Source organism: Mandrillus leucophaeus, unplaced genomic scaffold, assembly GCF_000951045.1.
Source record: "Mandrillus leucophaeus isolate KB7577 unplaced genomic scaffold, Mleu.le_1.0 Scaffold160, whole genome shotgun sequence".
Lineage (NCBI taxonomy): Eukaryota > Metazoa > Chordata > Mammalia > Primates > Cercopithecidae > Mandrillus > Mandrillus leucophaeus.
In genome coordinates this window covers 87,616-107,619 of record NW_012101588.1, presented here as the reverse complement: position 1 = coordinate 107,619, position 20,004 = coordinate 87,616, and the positions used below count along the sequence as shown (strand labels likewise).

Here is a 20,004-nt window from a genome sequence, read left to right as displayed (position 1 = left end):
ACAGTCCTGGGCTGGGTGCGATGGCTCACGCCTGTAATCCCAGCACTTTGGAAGGCTGAGGTGGGCGGGCACAAGGTTAGGAGTTTGAGACCATCCTGACCAACATGGTGAAACTCCGTTTCTACTGAAAATACAAATATTAGCTGGGCATGGTGGTGCATGCCTGTGGTCCCAGCTACTCAGGAAACTGAGGCAGGAGAATTACTTGAACCCAGGAGGTGGAGGCTGCAGTGAGCTGAGATCACACCACTGCACTCCAGCCTGGGTGACAGAGCGAGACTCTGTCTCAAAAAAAAAAAAAGAAAAGAAAAATGCAGACATGCACATAATGAAAATTTACATCCAAGTTCAGGGAATTCTTCGTTTTCATGGTTGAAATATAAAGTAATAACAGCTTTGATGCCATAGCTATTTTTTAAATATTCCCTATGTTTTGTACATGTTGCATTTAATGATACACCGTGAGACATTTCTTTTCTAAAACTATATGTGGTATTTATATTGGGAATACACAGGGCCTTTAAGCCCCACATTTCCAGTAAATTCCACATTGACCTTATGTGTTCAACCACAATTACCAATTATGTCCTCCTTAGTGAAGAAAGCTTTCAAGTTAAAAATAGTTTTATTTTTTCTTCTAAAATTTTTTAGACTCATTTACATTTTTTCTGAGTTTACATAGCTTTTAATTAAGAAAGTTATAGTTTTCATGAGACAAACCTGTGTGTATCTTTGATTTCATCTTTGATGTTGGGTCATGTTTTATTCCCTCTTAGATAGTAACTTGCCGTTTGTAAGGATTTTATAATTCCAAAAAGCATTGTTCCTCTCAAGTGAACAATTCTTTTCCTGCTGTTAGCTACCAGCAGGTCACTTGGGTCTTGATTGCTGGAGTATAGACAGAAGCTATTGGGGATAAGACATAACGTAGTCTGTTCCTGCTCCTGCCTGCTGCTTCTGGAACTCGGATTCACTCTGCCTGTCCTGCCCGCCCTGAGTCATCGTGAGCTCCTTTCACTCTCAGATGAACCCTTGAGCCCTGCTCTCTCCTGCCTCAGATCCTCTGCACGTGCTGTTCCTTCTGTCTTAGCGGCCCCCACTTTCTGCCTCCTTTTTCTGGGCAATTTCTTCAGAACTTTTAAGTGTTGGTTGACATGCTCCTCCTTCAGAGAAGCTTTCTTTGTTACCATCTTCCCAGGTCTCCAGGTTAGGTCCTATCTGCTGGTGGACTTCGTCCCAGCACTTTGTTCCCTGTAATCTTCCTTCGTAGCATAGTTCATAAGTGTACTTGAAATACACTTGTATGTAATTCTGTGCTAACTCTCCAGTTCTCTGTAGATTGAAAGCTCTATGAGGGCAGGAACAGTAATGTGTTTTTTCCTCTATTCTTAGCACACCTCTTGTCTGATGGGGTCATTGTTGAAATAAAGACCTGACAGTGATTTCCCTTGAGGAGCTATTAGTGTTATTTGACACACAGTGTAGTATGAAACAGATAATGTGTATTTTCAACTGTAAGTAAGTCAATCATATTATTAAAGACCCAAGAAAACAAAAGTGAATAGGAAAATGGTGTACATTTGACACATTGGTATATCTTCTTTGTCTCATCTGTTACAGAATCCTGTTCTCAATGAAAAAAAAAAAAGAGTTGTTGTTAATTCAAAATTACCATTCTGTAGTTTAAAAAGCACATTTTCTATTTCAGCACACACACACCTACACACACCCTGGCTCATGTGAAAGGAACAGAGACTTAAGCCTGATCTGATGAAGTTCTGTTAGAACATTGACCTTCCTGGAAGGCAGGGTGTAATCCCTACATTTGGTACGGAAGATAAATAGCTATCTGAAAGAGACGATTTCAGTTAGACCTTTTATTTGACATATACAGATAAATAAACCAGGCAGAATCCCCACTTTTTTTCATTTAACTTGTAGCCAAGCTAGGTCTCCCTGGAACTGAATTTAGATGCAGTATCTTATCCAGAGTAATACCTTTATTTATAGCTGAGAAAATTGAGATCTCGGATGGCTAAAAAGCTTCACCAAAGATGTGAGTCCTAGAGTGGACCAGAAAACTGGCTCTCTGAACTGCCAGTCCATACTTTCTCCTGGTCTCTCTCTCGTGCTATGCTCTCTCTCCACCTGGAGGGACTTTGTCCCACAGGAGAAATGATCCTTATCAGAGTGAGCTACAAGTGAATGGTCTACTGAAGATGGGAGGGCCTTGGGCCTTGGAGTTAGATCAGGACTCCAGTTCTGGCCCAGACACTTGCAAGATGAGCCATCCTTTTCCCTACTCTGGGGCCTAGGAATTATGCTAGTACCTGTAGGAGTCCTTGGGTACCTAGTACGTAACAGAGCGCCTCTCATCATTAATAGGAATTAGCCTCCTGTGCAAAGGATCCTTCCCTAAAATGGTTCTATAAGGTTCTGGTAAAGATGAAATGAGACTGTGTATGATATCGAGCATAGTGCTTACCAAGCGTGGTGAGTACTCAGTGCCTGATGATAGCAGTTATACTGTTAGAGTGAAAATTCTTCATAACTTAGTGAGTAACAAATTATAGAGCTGATTCAAAACATAAACAAGTATAAACGTTTTATTCCTATTTGATGTTATTTTATTGTTTTTTGACCATTGTCTTAATTTTGAATCTTCATTCATCTGTCTCTTGCAGCTTTTTACCAAAAGGTAGCACTGGAGTTTAACTAGTATAGCGTTTTTTAATCTTCCACCATCTGTGTAACACCTTACAATTTTTGCTATATCCTTTTACTACCTATTATATTATTTTCCTTTTTTAAAAAATTTATTCTCTTTTTAGGAAGTCTATTTTAGAAGGAAACTTTATCATGATAGTAAATATGGAAAACCTAAATTTTGCCCTAAATAGAAAATAGTTGTAACAATAAATGACTTTAAGCACATTATACATGTGCCTCCAGAAGTCTTTTAAATACCACATTATGAAAAACATTGCATATGGTCTTCCATCATGCTGACCTAGAGCCATTAATCAGTATTTCTAGGTTATGCTTCTTCACTCAGCCTCCTGGAGGAGGAATGGTAAGTTCTCCATAAGAATGGAAGAGCAGAATTTGCCGTTCAAGTAGGAACAAAAGACATTATTTATGGCAGTTGATCAGACTCTGTTTATGGCACTGGTCCATGGATGAGTTGCTCCTGTAATGATTGTTACAATAAATATTTCCAAGCCCTGTTTCAGACTTCCTGGTCAGAATTTCTTGTGGAAGGTACTGAAATCTGTATTTTTACCAAGAAGGTCAAAAATTCTGATGCACATACCAGTTTTGGCAGTCACTGTTTTAAATGGCATTTTTTCAGCCTATCATTTTGAAATTGTTTACAACCACAATTATCAGTGTATCTATAAAGAATTGCTTAATTTTATAATTTTACATTTTTCAGTTTAGTTTTGGCTCTTAGTCTTTTATACCTACCTGTACGGTAACGTCACGATTTTTCAGCAGTCATGAAACTGTTCCATGTAATGTAATTAGTCTTAAATACACTTTTAATTTTAGAATAGCTGAATTTAAATTTTCTTTCTTTCTTTTTTTTTTTTTTTAAGAGACAGAGTGTCACTGAGTTGCCCAGACTGGAGTACACTGGTACAGTCATGGCTCACTGCAGCCTCGGAATTTTGGATTCAAGCGATCCTCTTGCCTCACCCTCCTGAGTAGCCAGGACTACAAGTGTGGACCCCCAAATCTGGCTTATTCTTTTGTTTTTTTTGCAGAGATGTGTGTCTCACGATATTGTCCAGGCTGGTGTCAAACTCCTGGCTTCCAGTGATCCTCCTGCCTCCGCCTCCCAGAGTGTTAGGATTACAGATGTGAGCCGCCACACCCAGCCCCTAGAGTAGTTTTAGATTTAGGGACAGTTGCAAAGATAGTACGTAGAATTCCCCTATACCATATGCCCAGTTTCCTCCTTTATTAAATTTTATAGAACTTTATACGTTTGTCACGACTAGTGAACCAATATTGACACTTCATTGTTAACTAAACTCAGAACTTTATTCAGATTTCATTTGTTTTCCCCAGATGTTCTTTTTCTGTTCCCAGATCCCATCCAGGGACCACATTAGTGTGTCTCCTTAGCCTCTTCTTGGCTGGTAACAGTTTCTCACACTTTGTTTTTGATGACTTTGACAGTTTTGAGAAGTAATGATTAGGTATTCTGTAGAAAGTCCCGCAACTTGGGTTTGTCAGGTGATTTTGTCTTAGTTTGAGGTTATGGGTTTTTAGGAGGAATATCACAGAGATGAAGTGACTTTGTCATCATATCATATCAGAGGCACGTGCTGTCAACATGGCTTACCACTGATAGGTTAACCTTGACCGCCTGTTTGTTGTCAGGTTACTCCATTATAACGTTACTTTTTTTCCCACCTTTCTGTCACCAAAAATGTAGCCCACACTTAAGGAGTAGAGAGTTCAACTCCACCTCCTTGAGAGGGAAGTATGTAAATTATTTGGATTTTTATTTTCTATACAGGAGATATGTATGTATGTATGTACCTGTCTGTCTGTCAGACTGTCTGTCTGCCTGCCTGCCTATCTATCCATCCATTCATCCACCCACTCAGTAGTTGTCAGTATGGGCTCATGGTTGTAATCCAGTGTTACCTCATTTACTTTGTTGCTCAAAGTGTCCCAGCTTCAGCCAAATGAGAGCTCTTTGAGTTGGCTCCTGTGTCTCTGTAACATACCTGGTGGTTCTGTTTTTGAATATTCCTCACTTGCTGGTGATGCAGGATGCTCAGGCTTATACTACACCTTCCTTGCCCTAGTCCCACAATCAGCCATTTCTCCAAAATTCTCTTTATTGGAGAATGGTATTGGAAACCAAAATCTAGTCCCTGGATGAACGAGCTCTTTCTGTGCTGTGAAAACAAAGATGAGAGATTTTTGTGCCCAGCTTGTCCTAGTTTGCCTTCCCCTCTCTAGTTTCCATTTTCCTTCTCCGAATACTTTGGGAGAATACGTCATATGCTCGTATTTCCTTGTTTTATCCTCCCAGCAGTTGGAACAAATGTTTTGAGCGTGTGATGTGTGTCTTAGGTCATATTTACAGTTAACTAATTTTGTAATGCAAATTTTAAGAAAAAGTAACTTCAGCTAAGGAGATCCAGGCAGCTCATCTGTCCCCTACAGAGATGGTTCTTCAGTTGCTTGATTTCTAAGAATGCCAATGATATAAAATGTTTTTTCCACGCGTAAATTTAATTTAGAATAAGGAGATTTTAAAAAATGTTCTTATTTGCAAGAAAAGAGAGTGGATAGAAGATTGTAATTCATTCTTGAATGAATTAACCTTTAATTAAAGTTTCAAACATTTTTCTTGTTTCTCCGTAAACTCTTTTTTGTTTTGTCTTTGGCATAAGCCCCTTTGTTTTTCCTCCCAGCTTTTGACAGTTTTTTATCTTCCAAATTTTCCTGTCTTAACCCTATGGTTCTCTTTAGTTAAGCCTAAAACAACTGTTTGAATGAATCACGATGTTTATTTTTTGTTGCTTTCCTTTGAATATTTTTTGGTTGGCATTTCATGGTAGAATGTACCCACGGTGATACTGACGTGTCATAATTCTTTCCTTGTTTCAGGGACATGCTCCCACCTGTGTTCCCTGCTACATGGTTTTGCAGTCAGGCCCAGTCTAAGAAGGAAGGCTTTTCTTTTTTTTCTTTTTTTTTTTTTTTTTTGAGATGGAGCCTTGCTCTGTCGCCCAGGCTGGAGTGCAGTGGCCTGATCTCACTGCAAGCTCCACCTCCTGGGTTCCCGCCATTCTCCTACCTCAGCCTCCTGAGTAGCCGGGACTACAGGTGCCCGCCACCACGCCCAGCTAATTTTTTGTATTTTTAGTAGAGACAGGATTTCTCTGTGTTGGCCAGGATGGTCTCGAACTCTTGACCTTGTGACCTGCCCGCCTCAGCCTCCCAAAGTGTTGGGATTACAGGCGTGAGCCACTGCGCCCGGCTCTGTTCATTTCTTATATAAAACTACCAACTAATGGTCACAGCATCATGAATACTGATAGCTAATAGGCTGCTCTAGAATATAGAATGTGATACAGGCAGTGATTTTCTGTCCCCACCAATTGAGCTGTATACTTAACAAGAGTTTCTGGTTTGTTCCTAAATCTATTTAGATCTGTACTTTTTAATTGTGATTGTATAACTCAGTAGACTGTTATACAAATCTATGAAATGTGAGTATGAAAGAGAATTGTAGCTTCTATATAAACTAACTTGGAATGCTTTGCAAAGTGTCAGTATAGGTGAGTAACATGCAAAACAATTGCCATCAAATTAGGTGTAAGAGAGAACTGTGAACGCTTAGGAAAAAAAATGATGAACATCCAGAAAAATCACTCTACAAAAGTATTTAAATTTTTGTTGTATTTTAGAGAAATAGAGTGGAGATTGTAGATGCTGCATTGTGCAACATCTGATAAGCCACAAAGTTGACTCAGAACTTCCATCAGTGGACCCGCACTGAAAGACAAGGCTGTAGCCCTCATCAAAGTGGTGGTTGATTAAAACCCATTCATGGGTTGAAGCAAAAATAAAATGTAAGGTTTGTGTGTGTGGCAGTTATGTATTACAGTTTAACAAACCATACCAATGTTTAATGGCTTAAAATAAAAACCATTTATTAGCTGTCATGGTATTGAGTGGTTTTTCTGCTGCTTATGGTGTTGGCTGCAGAGCAGGGACAAATGGAGATCCAAAATAGCCTCACTCTCAAGGCTAGCAAGTTAAGTTAGTGCTGGCTGTCAGCTGGGAGCTCTGCTGGTTTGAGCTAGCTAGCTTCTCCTTCATGCGCTTCTCCACCTAAGTTGGGCTCCTTACCTGGTGGCTAGCTTTCCCAGGAGTACACAGGTGGCCTTCTTAAGGTTTAGGCCCGGGAGGGGTCCAGTGTCATTTTTGCTACATTGCATGGGTTAAAGCAGTCACAAAGTCATTCCACATTCAGGAGCGGATATGCAAGTTTGTGACCATGAGGAGGCCAGTTTCGTCAAGGACCACCAAAGTAACAGCTGCCACAGTATATTGTTTTTTTGTCTGCATGTTTCATTTTTAGTGTTTTTCATGTATGTATGTTTAATTAACTGTCCAGCCACAAGTTCCAGTAGCATTGGATAAAACCTCTAAATTAAAGTGTTTGCAAGAAAACAATAATTTGGTTAAAACTTGTATTCTTACTAGTAAGTGTGGGGGCATAGGGATTTCAGCCCATGTTAATCTGATTCCAAAACATTGCCTACATCATACCCCTTTGCTGTCATTTTGGTTAGTAGAGCGTCATCTTTGCACCCAGGGTTACAGAATCACTTAAACAACATTATTGTCAAAAATCAACAATCTTTCATTTTTGTAGCCTTTAAAAAATGTATTTTAAAAATAGTGAAATGTTATGTATTTAAAGGGATTTGGATAATGATTAAATCCAAAATGTAAAAGATAAACTTATTTAACTTGACGTGTTTGTTCAATCAGCAAGTAGTTTTGAGCACATAATCTGCACCAGCAACTGTTCTAGACATCGGAGAAGCAGTGGTAAGGATGACAAGCTCCTGCTCTTCAGTAATTGTTGGGGAGATAGTTTCTTACTCATTTCCATAGGAAATGTGTGTGTGTGTGTTTTTTTTTAATCTACGTTTGTTTTAAAAAGATGAATTTTCATTAAAAAACAAGTCTAAATGTCTACCTTGAAAAATAACCAAGATTAGTTAGGTTTGTAAAGACTCGATGCTCTGAATCAGTGCAAAAGTTAAGATAGTACATGTTGGATAAGCTCGAGGTTTGACCGTTCACCTGGAGGTAAGCTGATAAATGTTCAACTGTAGGTTGATGATAAAGATAACTAACTTATTGATAAATTGACTCGTGTAATAGGGATAACTTATTAATAAATTGGCTTTTGTAATATGAACCAAAAATGCAACCTCAAACTGAGCTTAGCTCCCTTTGATTAATACTGCAGGCCAAGCAAGCTATACAAATTGTTTAAATAAAAAAGAAACCTAGAAAATCTATCCCTTCTGCCTATATCCCTCCTCTCTTTCCCCCAATAGCAGAAATCTCCCTAATACTTATTACCTAATAGAGAATAGGTGGAAGTGGAGGTAGATGAGAGAACTTCACACAGATGAATATTATACTTCACAAGTGGATAAAATATCCTTTTATTTCGAAGGATGTCGCTAAATGAAGTGTTTTGGGTTTTTTTTTTTTTTTTCGGCTGGGGTGGTGTTGCGGGGCAGGGATGGCTTTTGCAGAACCACAGATGTTTTCAGACTCATCTAATCCGACTTCATCATTTTACAGATAGCTATTTCAGGCACCATTGTGGTTTACCTAATATGTCAGAGTAGAACTATTTAACCCCAAGTAACTTGAATTTTTGTTTTGTTTTCTTTTCACACATTTTTCCTTTAAAACCTACACCAAACTCCCTTGGGTTGAGTTCGCGACATACTTTGCCTAGACCAGATTGTAGTGTAATAATAGTACTTAGCAGGGTTTTATGGTAAAAGAGTGAAATGTTGTTTTACGTGACTGTCAGAAATTTAGTACCAGAAAGACATTTCACGTTTGTATGTTATTAAACACAAGTAAGACAAATGTTTCAGGGCAGCTGACGTAGGCCTTGTACTACTTTCCTCATCCCAAATCATTGGTATCCATGTAAACATTCTGAAGTGGTCAGCTGACCACATTAGCTCATCTCACATGAACGATTACAAAATGAGGTTTTGGATGCTTATGGTCAGTTAATTGAAATGATGCAAGTTCTTTTGAACTTACCACTAGTATTTTTCTAGATTTTGTGTATAAGTATTTTTTTGTTTGTTTGTTTTAAAGAAAAAAGAATAAAAGTTTGCTTGATTTCTTTCCCTCTTGTTATATGTTACTTCTAAGCTAAGGCTCCCAGACTAAGTTTTCTCTGGCTGCTTTTAATATTTTTCTCTTCATCATTGGTTTTCAGCAATTTGGTTATGATGTACATTACAACAGACTGAGAGTTTTCTTTATAGTTCTTTTGCTCAGAGTTCGTTGGATCTGTGAGCTTATGGTTTTCTCCAGATTTGAAAAATATTCAGTCCTTCCTCAGATGTTTTTCTGTGCCTTCCTTCTCTAGTTTTGAACTCCAATAACACATGGTTAAACCGCTTGATATTGTCACACAGGGCACTGGTACCCTGTCTTTTTATTTCTCCCAATCTTTTTCTCTCTGATTCATTTTCGATAGTTTCTGTTGCTGTATCTTCAAGTTCACTGATGTTTTTCTGTTGTGTCTGATCTGCTGTTAAACCCACAGAGTATATTTCAGATATATTTTTCATCTTTATAATGTCCACTTGAATCATTTCTGGTCTGTTTCTTTCGGTTTTTCTCCTGGTTTGGATCATATATTTTTTTCTTTGGTATTTTTGCTTGTTTGTTTGTTTGAGACAGCGTCTTGCTTTGTCACCCAGACTGGAGTGCAGTGGCACCAACTCAAGTGATCCTCTCGCCTCTGTCTCCTTGAGTAGCTGGGACCACAGGTGCATGCCACCACACCTGCTTAGTTTTTTTTTTGTTTGTTTGTTTTGTTTTTTGTTTTTTGTGTTTTTTTTTTGTGGAGATGTGGTTTTGCCATGTTGCCCAGGCTGGTCTCGAACTTCTGAGCACAAGCAATTTGCCCACCTCAGCCTCCCCAGGTGCTGGGATTACAGACATAAGCCATTGCACTTGGCTGGTAATTTTTTGATAGGATGGAAAACATTTGTGAATTTTATTTATTAGGTGCTAGACTCTTTAAAAGAAAGTTTCTTTAAATACTGTTGGATTTTGTTCTGACACGTAGGTGTTACTAAGTTGCTTGGATGGAATGTAAACCAGCATCTTTTCCAACAAGTGAGAATACCATGTTGACCACATTAAGTAAATCCTAAGAAAGTATTAAATTCATTTTAATTATGAATTATAAGTGTAGTGGCTGGTAGTACCATATGACATTTTCCTAACTCGTTTTCTGTGTTGCTTAATGAGTAAGAAAGGATAAAATATACTGTGTTTTGTCTTATTTTAATATTTTGTTTATGACAGTATTCATCTTCATTTAAGTGTGATTTTTAAATATTTACTGTTAGAATAATTAGATAGTTTAGAAATACTTTGAAGTCAGTAGTTGTTCATTGTGTCTATGTGAATGTATAAGGATAAGACAGATGACTTTTGGTTTTGTAATAAATGCAGATCAGAAAACAAGGCATTGTTAGCTTCTGTAGAATTATTACAAGGATTTATTCTTTTATTTGAGAGTACAGCCACATTAATTTTTCCACATGTAGAGAAACAGTTTGTCCACAGTTGGAAGATAGTACAACACAAATACTCTTCTGGGTCCCCAGTGTTAAGTCTTCATAAAAGTTAGCCTTTTTATTATATATACTTTCTTAGACCCTCTTTATCTGCTAAAGCACAGAACTCAATGTAGATCCCACAAAGGTACTTATTTATTTATTTTTTAAAAATCAGCTGTGCTTGTCATTTTAGATCATGACTCTCCTCAGGTTGAGGGGCTTGACATTTGGGCCACTGAGGTTTGATACTGTCAGTCCCTCTTCACAGAAATTCTCCTCCACTTTCACTCTGCATTGCATTAATTCACCATCCACACGGTACCGCCAGATACTGGCAAAACAGACCATTTTATATTTTTCATAGCCCTTTATTTCCGTTACTTTAATTATTTTTAAAGAAACCTTTACAACTGAATTTCCTGAAATAGTTAGAATGTAGACCTTTAAAATTCCAAATTATTAGTTTTAATAGTGTTAGAAAGATTCAGTAATGGATGCTTCACCCATCCAGGACGGCTGAGATGTGGCCGTAGCTTCTGAGCTCACACTCCTCCTCACCACAAAGGATGTGTTTTGAAAGAGATTTTGTTTGCTTTTTCGTATCTGACTTCATTTTTTAATTATCCTGGTATTCCCTGCTGTCTGGCTTTGATGTATTTAACTGACTAAACATTTGTGCTGTAGTTTCCTGGCAGTTACCATTCTTATGTGTTAAGTGCATTATTATGAAAAGCACTGAATGTTTGAAAGCACTATGTTGGACACTCCTGGAGATTCAAAAGTAATAAAATACAGTATTTTCTTGGCGTTTCCTTTAAGTATATTAGTGTGGAAATTAAATGAAAACAGAAATCTTATAATATTGAGTTTGAAAGAATTCAAAAGATGTTTAAAATGTTAGAAGCGCTTCCAGGCCTATACCATGCCGAACTCCTAGGTGAGCTTCTCCCTTAAGGTGAAGCAGATGAGCAAGAACTCAGGTTCTCTCAGTGAGCACAGTGACCTCCAAGGCCTGTGATATGAGTGGTGTCAAGCATTTAGTGAACACTTACTATATTCTGACTCTTTGGTTAAGTATTCATTATTGGGTTTAATCCTCATAGGAGTAAGTATAAGTCTAAGTATTTATTATCCTTATTTTGTAAATGTACACGGTAGAGATAAAATTTGTCCACGGTCCGCCCAGCTAATAGGCAGTACAGCTAGGATTTAAACGTGGGTCTACTACACCACCAAGCCTATGCTGCTTATCATTCCAAACGGTGTTATTAACCACTGCAGCACATGGAAAATAAATAAATGATTTTGGTGCTTATAGCCATGTTCTTTAATCAGTCAAATCAACTATTACACAGTGAGTATAGAAGAAGTGAGTGTAAGAAATTTCAAGTTAATCTGTAAGTTTACACTTCGTTGTGTGATGTTATGAGACTTATAAATGTAGTTTAAGGAAATAGGCAGGTGCATTTAAAACGTATTTCTAAATTTGCACATGGTTTAAAGTTAGCTTTCAGGACATTTAACTTGTATGTCTTGCATGTACACACATGTTTAGGAGCACGTGTGTATTATGAAGTATTTAGAGTGGTCTTTAAAAATGCGGTTATTAAAAAATCAGCTTTTGACCCATTAGGGGTCTTTTATAGATTTCAGTTCTGTAAAATTTTATAATTCTGCAACATTTTTATTTTTCAAAAGGTAATTTCTTTTCTTCAGTTTTGTCGATCTAATTCAGTCATAATGGACCATACATTGTAGAGTGGCTTTTCTGTTTCGCTCATGAATTTGAAATAACTTTGATTGTATATCAAGATACAAATTGCCAGGAAGAAATGGATTATATACTGAATATGATTTGGAGTTATGTTTATAAAATATAAAGCATATTTTATAAATGTTCAGAATGAGGTAGACTGTGATGGTGCATATTTGGAAAGAATTTCATGATTGATTCCTTCTGGTTCACTTTTTAAGAATTGTATTGGCTCTCAATTTGTATCATTAAATCTTATTTTGTTAGCTTTGTAGAAATAGAACTTTGTCAAAATTGTGATGATTTGAGAAGTTGGCTAGGGATAGAGAATTGGCAGGCAGTGTTTTTAGAGAACAAATTAATGAGAAATTGCATTTTGAAGGTGAAAAGAAACATTTTTCTTTTTCCTCTTTTACAGCATCCTTCTCCCCTGCACCTTGCTTGAGCTCTGCACTGTGGTTTTTTTTCTTCCCAATTTTTTATTGTGTTAAAATACACTTGAGATAAAATTTAATGTTTTAATCATTTTCAAGTGGTTCAGTGGTATTAAATACATACGTAATGTGTGTGCTGTAATTTTTATCAGAGAACTTAGAAAATGGACCTGCCATACTTTCTCAGTACTTCCTGCTTTGCTGTGTGGATCATAGCAAAGTGCTCCTATACATTCTGTTTTCTGTGTGTTTCGAAGAGAGAAAGAGGCGAGGCACTAAAGTTCAGAGCAGGACTGAACTTGCCCACTCATCAATTAAACTGTCAGTAGCTAGCACGTAAGTACATTTTTAGTTCTGTCTGATTTGTATCTTTTAGTCCTTCGCTGTTTTTTCCTTAAGGCGTAAGTTTTTAGTTCTGTATTTCTTTTGTGTTAGAAAGAGCTCTATAAACAAGAGAAACAAAGCATAACAGCTCCACCCATGTGGTACTCCTTGTTCATGGTAAGAGCAGTAGCAGTCACAATCGTTACTCTCTTCAAGCGAAAGAAAAGTTCTCCTTTTGAGTTTTCGCAGGTAAAAATAGAGGAGAAGTACGGTGCTGAAGAGATGTTTACGTACAAAAGTTTCACAAAGAATTATTTTAAAAATTATAAGTAAATTTGAATTCACTTACTGTGTTACTGAATGTTTTCCCTATGCACTGTCTTTCATAGGCAGGAGGGCACATTGGGAGATGCAGCTTGCAAGAGTCCTGAGTCTGATCCAGAGGACTTCTCCGATGAAACAAATACAGAGAATCTGTATGGCAACTCTCCCCCCAGCACACCTCGACAGATTAAACGCATGTCAACCAAACACCAGAGGAATAATGTGGGGAGGCCAGCCAGTCGGTCTAATTTGAAAGGTGAGTCTTGTACTTTAAAAAAGATGTACAAGAGGGCATGGCATTTGATTGATTCTTTCTACAATAAGGTTAGCAATTTCTTTTATTTTTAATTTGATTTTCATGCTCCTGCTAAGTTCCATTTTTTTATTTTTGAATTATTACTGTTAGTGTTAATAAAAGAGACACATAGTTTTCCAGAGATAGAAAGGTTTGTCCTGAGGATGGTTAAAGCCAGCATTGCGCGAGGCATTTGAAGATGTGAAAGAGGGCAAATGTTTCCCAGTGTACTAATCCAAGATGGCTACGGGTTCCATGGGATAGATGGCCTTCTGTTCTTTCAGCCTCTTAGGCTGAAGTTTCTAGATTCTCTCTGCCCAGAAGTGGTATGTTGGGGATTTGAGGAGAGACAGAGCCAGGCTGTCTTCCCCTGGATTCCCTCTGCTCTCTGCTGGTGCCCCGGGGTGCTGCCTTTAGGGTATAAGGCTCTCTTTTTCGCACTAAGCACAATGACTAGATGGTACCCCTCACCTAACAACCATGACAGAACCTGCTTTCTACTTTTCTCTTTCTTTAGGATCGTAAAGTCCTCATATTGCTCTACTAGAAGCAGAGAGTTTCGTGCTTCCCCCGCCCCCCCCCCAGCCTCCTTTTAGTGGGATGTAACTGTTCTTTTTTTGTGGTAGATGAATTGAATGATATTGCACTGTAGCCTCCTTGTGCCCTAAGTGATGGCCTGGAACCTTGTGGTTTTAGAATTTACCTGCTAATCTTAGCAAACCAGTTGTCCTAAAACAAATGCCATATATTCCTGGAATTTATTCAGCTATTACTGCATGACATGTGGATTTTAGTCTTCATCTTGCCCGAGAAATTTCTCACTGTTGACCTCACACTCATTTCTACCTCTCCCTTTCTATAGTCTGTGTTTGTTCTTCCTCTTTGTTCTGCTTCCTCTTTCTGTAGATTTCTTCCATATATTGAGCTTTGATGGCTGTTAGTGGCATCTTCACTTTGCATCCCCATCAGAGCCCTTCCTCAAGAGAGAAGGAGGGCCAGAGAATTGGGTTTTGTTGTGTTGATTTGCTTGAGTGAGATCCTATCCAAGGGAAGTTCCCAAGCAGGAAAGAGTCTTTCCCACAAATGATTTTTCCACATGAGATACTTCTTATAAAACTTGATTTGCTGTAATTTTTTAACCTACCCCTTTGGAAACTTCCCATTGCAGTTTGTCATCTTGAAAATCATTTCTTGTGCATTTACTCAAAGAAATTTCTCAAATGGCTATAGAAGTTTCTTATATATGGTAGGAATCAGTGAAGTAGCATCTACTGAATCAACATTAGTTAATAAATATCTGCTTTGTGTTAGTAAAGTGAGAAGATGTCGGTAGTACACTTGCTTTTTCTTGTTGATTCATACTATTTTCGAACATGAGTTGAGAACACAATTTCCCCTTTTATACATTGAGAAACTGAGGCCCAGGGTTTCAGAGCAACTCTTTTTAAGTCCAGAAGGCTTGAGATAGTGTCAGGACTAATTTGTACCACTAGTTCTCATGGTACTCTATTTGGACTTCTTCCTAGTACAGGCAACAGCGGTTACGCTTATCTGAAGGCAATATTTGAGTTGACTTTTTGGTCTTTCACTAATCAGTGAGACAACCAGTCACTAGATGTTTGTTGAGGTTCTGCTGTCCTGCTGGGCTGTGTGAGAGATAAAGGGAAGGGAAAGGATTGGCCCTTTTTCTCCACAATTTTTAAAATTGTTTATTTTATGAAATTACAGAATTTTAGAGCTGGAAGGAGCCTCAGAGATTGTTTGCTCAAGTTCCTGCCATTTTTCAGATGAAGAAGCTAATGCTCACAGACCCTTTGATTTATAGCTATCTGATAGCAGACCCAGAACACCAAAATCCTTAATAACGTGTTCTTTTTCTTATCTGCGAAAGATAATGTGTTTGTTGCAGGAAATTCAGAAAATACAGACAAAAAAAAATCACCCATTGAACCTGATACACAAAAGTAGCTTCATTTACCGTTTGTAAAAGCTTGACTACAGACTCCCTAGCTTTTTGCTATATATGTTTATGTTGTACTATCTTTATAATGGCTTCTTAAATTTAATGTTTTATGAACTTTTTATGTCACAGAATAACCTGTACTTTTAATTTAAATGTCTGCTATATCATTTGCAGCAGCGTCTTCACAGTTGTCATTAGCAATTACTGGGTGCTTACTGTGGGTTAAGCACTGTGCTTAGCACCTCAAAAGAATTATCTTTTGAATACTATAATAACCCAGTAAAGTGTTGGTCTTATATAATACAAGTTAAGTATCCCTAATCCACATGCTCCAAAGTCTGAGGCCTTTTGAATACAGACATGATGCTCCAAGGAAATGCTAATTGGAGCATTTTGGAGTTCGGATTTTTGGATTTGTGGTGCTTACTCGGAAAGTATAATGCAAATATTCCAAAATCCAAAACACTTCTGGTCCCAAGCATTTCAGATAAAGGACTTTAAACCTGTGCTTATTTTATGGCTAAGGAAACTGGCTCAGAGCAGTTTTACGGCTTTTAATTTTAAATGTCTCAGTCACGTGTATATTAGGAAGTAGCTTCACGTGTATGCCAGCTGGTGAATTATTTCTTGCCAACATTCTTGTTTATGAATACCAAGACAAGGTGGAAGTGAGATGCCAGCAGTAGACAGGTGGGCCATTTTAATGTTTTAATCTTGTATTGTGATGGTTAATAGTCCTTGAGAATTTATTTGTTCTCAGACTATTGCAGCACAGCATGGTGGACAAAAGCAGAAACTTGGTTACTCGATCGCCCAGACTCCAGTCCTGGTTCCACCACCTTCTGCATATGCAACCTCCATATATCATTTTCTTTACCTGTAAAATCATCTGCCTTATAGTGTCATGAGGATTATGTATTCAGTATTAACTATCATCATTATTATTGTAAACTCAGGATTTCTTTTTTTTTTTCTGAGATGGAGTTTCACTCTTATTGCCCAGGCTGGAGTGCAGTGGCGCGATCTTGTCTCACTGCAACCTCTGCCTCCCGGGTTCAAGCGATTCTCCTGCCTCAGCCTCCTGAGTAACTGGGACTACAGGCATATGCCACCATGCCCGACTAATTTTGTATTTTTAGTGGAGACGATGTTTCACTATGTTGGCCAGGCCGGTCTTGAACTCCTGACCTCAGGTGATCTACCTGCCTCGGCCTCCCAAAGTGCTGGGATTACAGGCATGAGCCAGCGTGCCCGGCTGTAAACTCAGGATTTCTTCCCAACACTTACTACTTTTTTTCTTGACTTAAATCTTAAAGCAAAATTAAATAATTATATTGTTGACATATCCTTATTAAATGGTGTTCCCATTTTTAGGACCCTGAGTTTTAGATTAAATGATTGTCTGAAGTCATGTAGCTACTGTTCCTGTTTCTGTCCTGCCTGGACTACACATTTCCTCGTATGTCTTCCTAGTCCTTTGCTTTATCTCACTACATATGCCGCTAGTACAGTTTTTTGTTATTGTTGCTGTTGCCTGTCTTTCCTTCCTTCCATCCTCTTCCTCTCTTTTCTTTCTTCTACCTTTCTCACTCTTTCTCTCCTCACTCCCTTTTTTCCTTTCCTCCTTCTGTTCTTTCCTTACTTCTCCTCCGTTCTTTCCATTGAATCAGCATTTGAGTGACTCCGTAGGCATGTGTTCTTTTGGAAGATGAGTAAGACCTAGTTCCAGGTCAAGTAGGGAGTACCCAAATGACCAACAGTACAGACCCCTCTGGATGCACACAGGAGGCAGTGTTGAGAAGACCTGGGCTTGGGAAGACTTCTAGAACAAGTGATATTTGTGTTGTGACCTCAAGGCTGAGTCAGGAAGACCAGTATTTCAAACTAGCATGTGACTCATAATAATATATTGGCCCCCTCAGTATTTTGAGGAGTTTTTTAGAATTAATTAGATTGGTCAGATTTATTTAAAAAGCTGTCCAAGGAAATGTGAACTGTTACGTTATTTCTTTCTCACTGCAACAGGCAAAGGCTGTCTGAGTCATACTATTAACTTTAGAACTGTGGTCAGAGTTGGACTCATCTTTTAAACAAACAGTCACCAATAACATTTGCATTTTTCACATTATCTATCGTTGTGTAACAAACCAACGCGAAACTTGGTAGCATGAAAGAGCAGTTATTTTATTGCTCATGATTCTGTGGTTCAGGTGTGTAGGCAAGGCACAGGTCATCCCTGTCCAGGATGTCTGGAGCCTTGGCTGGAATAGCTCAGTTGGCTGGAAACATCCTGGCTTGGCTGGGGCCCTAAGTCTGAGCCCTCATTTTTTTGTCTGCATGGTGTCTGCTGGATCTCAAACGTCCGCGATGGCTCCCTCACTCACATGTGTCTGTTACTTGGGCTGAGAGGGCAGGAACAGCTGAGGGCTGGCTGGCATGGGTTTCTTTCCACGTGACCTTCCACATGGCTAGCCTGGGATGGTCCCTGGGTAATTGGACTTCTTACATGGCAGCTGTCTTTCCTGAGAGCAAGTGTTTTGAGAGACCAAGGTGGAAATTGCAGGGCTTCGAGGCCTTAGCTTCCGCAGTTGTGTAGCATCACTTCTGTTGTGTTCTCTTAGTTCCATGAGGCTGGCCAAAATTCATTGTGGGAGGGGACTGCTCAAGGCAGCCATACCAGGTGGGGTTTGTTGATTACTTTGGGAGGTTAATTCCTACATGCATTCATTGTAAAGCTTTGGGGAATTAGAATTTGGTCAGTCGTACTATCTTTGCGTCCCCTAGCCCCTAACCCACAAAAATGCAAAAAAAAAAAAAAACATCAGGTGCATCCCTGAAGTAATATAAGGACCCAGAAAGGTAACTGAGGGGACGCTTTAGAGGAAGAGATACTAACCACAATACTGGCTTTTTAGCTATGGTAGCCATGCTCATGAACTGATTATACGGGTATGATTCTTGGAATGTTATTACCGCTGTAGGCTCAGAGTAGCTACTAATGTCATATGTTTGTTTTTTATAATTGTAAATCCAGATGTTGAGAAAATTGGTAGCCCTAATCGTGGTGCATATGTGTAATTAGACAATTGACTCATTGAAATTATTTGATGGAGTTATGATAGTGCTAATTTCCTGTAAATCATTATCAGTAACATGTTAGAATGGGAAGTTATAGACAGGAGAAATTAGAGATAAAACACTGGTACTAAGAAGAATGCCTGTATATTAATAAGCTCTTAGTTTTCTAAAGATAAGAGAGATGCACACCATAATACAGCATTATGGAATTTTACAAAGTTAGTTGAGTTAGAACATCCAGTATATAACTACTCTTTTCTACTTAGTAATAGGTGGAGGCCATTGTTCTGTGTAAGCACATTGAAACTAAAGTGTTGTTTGGATCATTATAACCATGTTCCCTATAGTATGTTTCCATATTTTCAAACAAAAAATACTATTGTGGGGAGCATCTCTGTTCATTTATCTTTACTCATATATGGAGTATTTTTGTAGATAGTGGTGGAATTGCTGTATTGAATGGTATGTGTGTTTTAATTTGGTAGATATTGTGCATTCTTCAAAAGTACTATTCATTTTGATACTTCTAACAATGTATGAATATCTTGTTTCTTTGTATTTTCTATATTATTAATATAGAAAATTTTAAACTGCCAGTTTAGCTGTTTAAATTTGCCGATTTCTCATTTTACATTTATCTTTACTAAGGGGAATATAGTTGGGGATTGTGGTTGAATGCATGAGGCCAGTATGAAATTTACTGGAAATATGAGGCTACATATAAGTACAATATATAGACATTTATATGGTGTGTGTGCAACCTACACACACACAGATATATACAGCTTCAGAAATGTCCCACTTGAATCACAGTATTTAATTGAATGCAACTATTTACAAAATGTGAAGAATCAAAGAGAGTTTAAGTTATCAGAGCCCTATTCCTTTATATTGCAGTCATGAGGATTGTGGGCCCCCAGAAACTGCAGATTTTATTATGTGCATGTGTGCATTTTTGTAAGTAGTCCATAGTTTTCGTCAGATTCGCAAATGTAGTCTGTGACCAAAAAAAGGTTAAGAAGCATTGACCTAGATAACATTTACCACGAATTTAACAAAACTGCTCATCTTGACATGAGTTGCACTCAAAGGATAAAGTCGTCAGATGCATAGCAAATTCAAAATCAGTGCAAAGCCTACGCAAGGTCTCTTCCACACTAGCCAAGAACAGACTCCCTCAACTCCACATATGCTGGTTTTACAGAAAATGACTTTTTAAAAGGTCATAAATGTCAACAAGTTTGTTCAGTAAGAGGATATTATCTTTGTGCAGATAGAGATAGAAGGGAGGCAGCAACTCCTGTGAGGGGCACCCACTTTCTCCCCATTGATCAAACACTGTTCTCCGTGCTGCTGGCCAGTGGGCTCTGCAGGTGCAGTTAACCTCCCTAACCTGTTTTGTCGAGCTAATGAAAGGGAGATTGTCTTCCTCGGGCTGACCTAATCAGAAG

General features: G+C 38.3%; 1 protein-coding gene across 2 annotated transcripts in view; it reads left to right on the top strand.

Moving 5' to 3' along the window:
• Positions 1-1,604: 1,604 nt before the first annotated feature.
• The window catches only part of MAP3K4 (mitogen-activated protein kinase kinase kinase 4), a 98,680-nt gene continuing 80,280 nt past the window's right edge, over positions 1,605-20,004 (top strand). Inside the window, exons 1-2 of one of the 2 annotated variants that reach the window (XM_011975909.1) lie at positions 1,605-1,828; positions 13,283-13,473. In XM_011975909.1, the coding sequence (XP_011831299.1) occupies positions 13,413-13,473 (61 nt within the window). In that variant the 5' untranslated portion in view covers positions 1,605-1,828; positions 13,283-13,412. Of the gene's footprint in view, positions 1,829-13,280; positions 13,474-20,004 lie in introns of those variants that run through there. The other variant, XM_011975910.1, reaches the window with a different exon arrangement.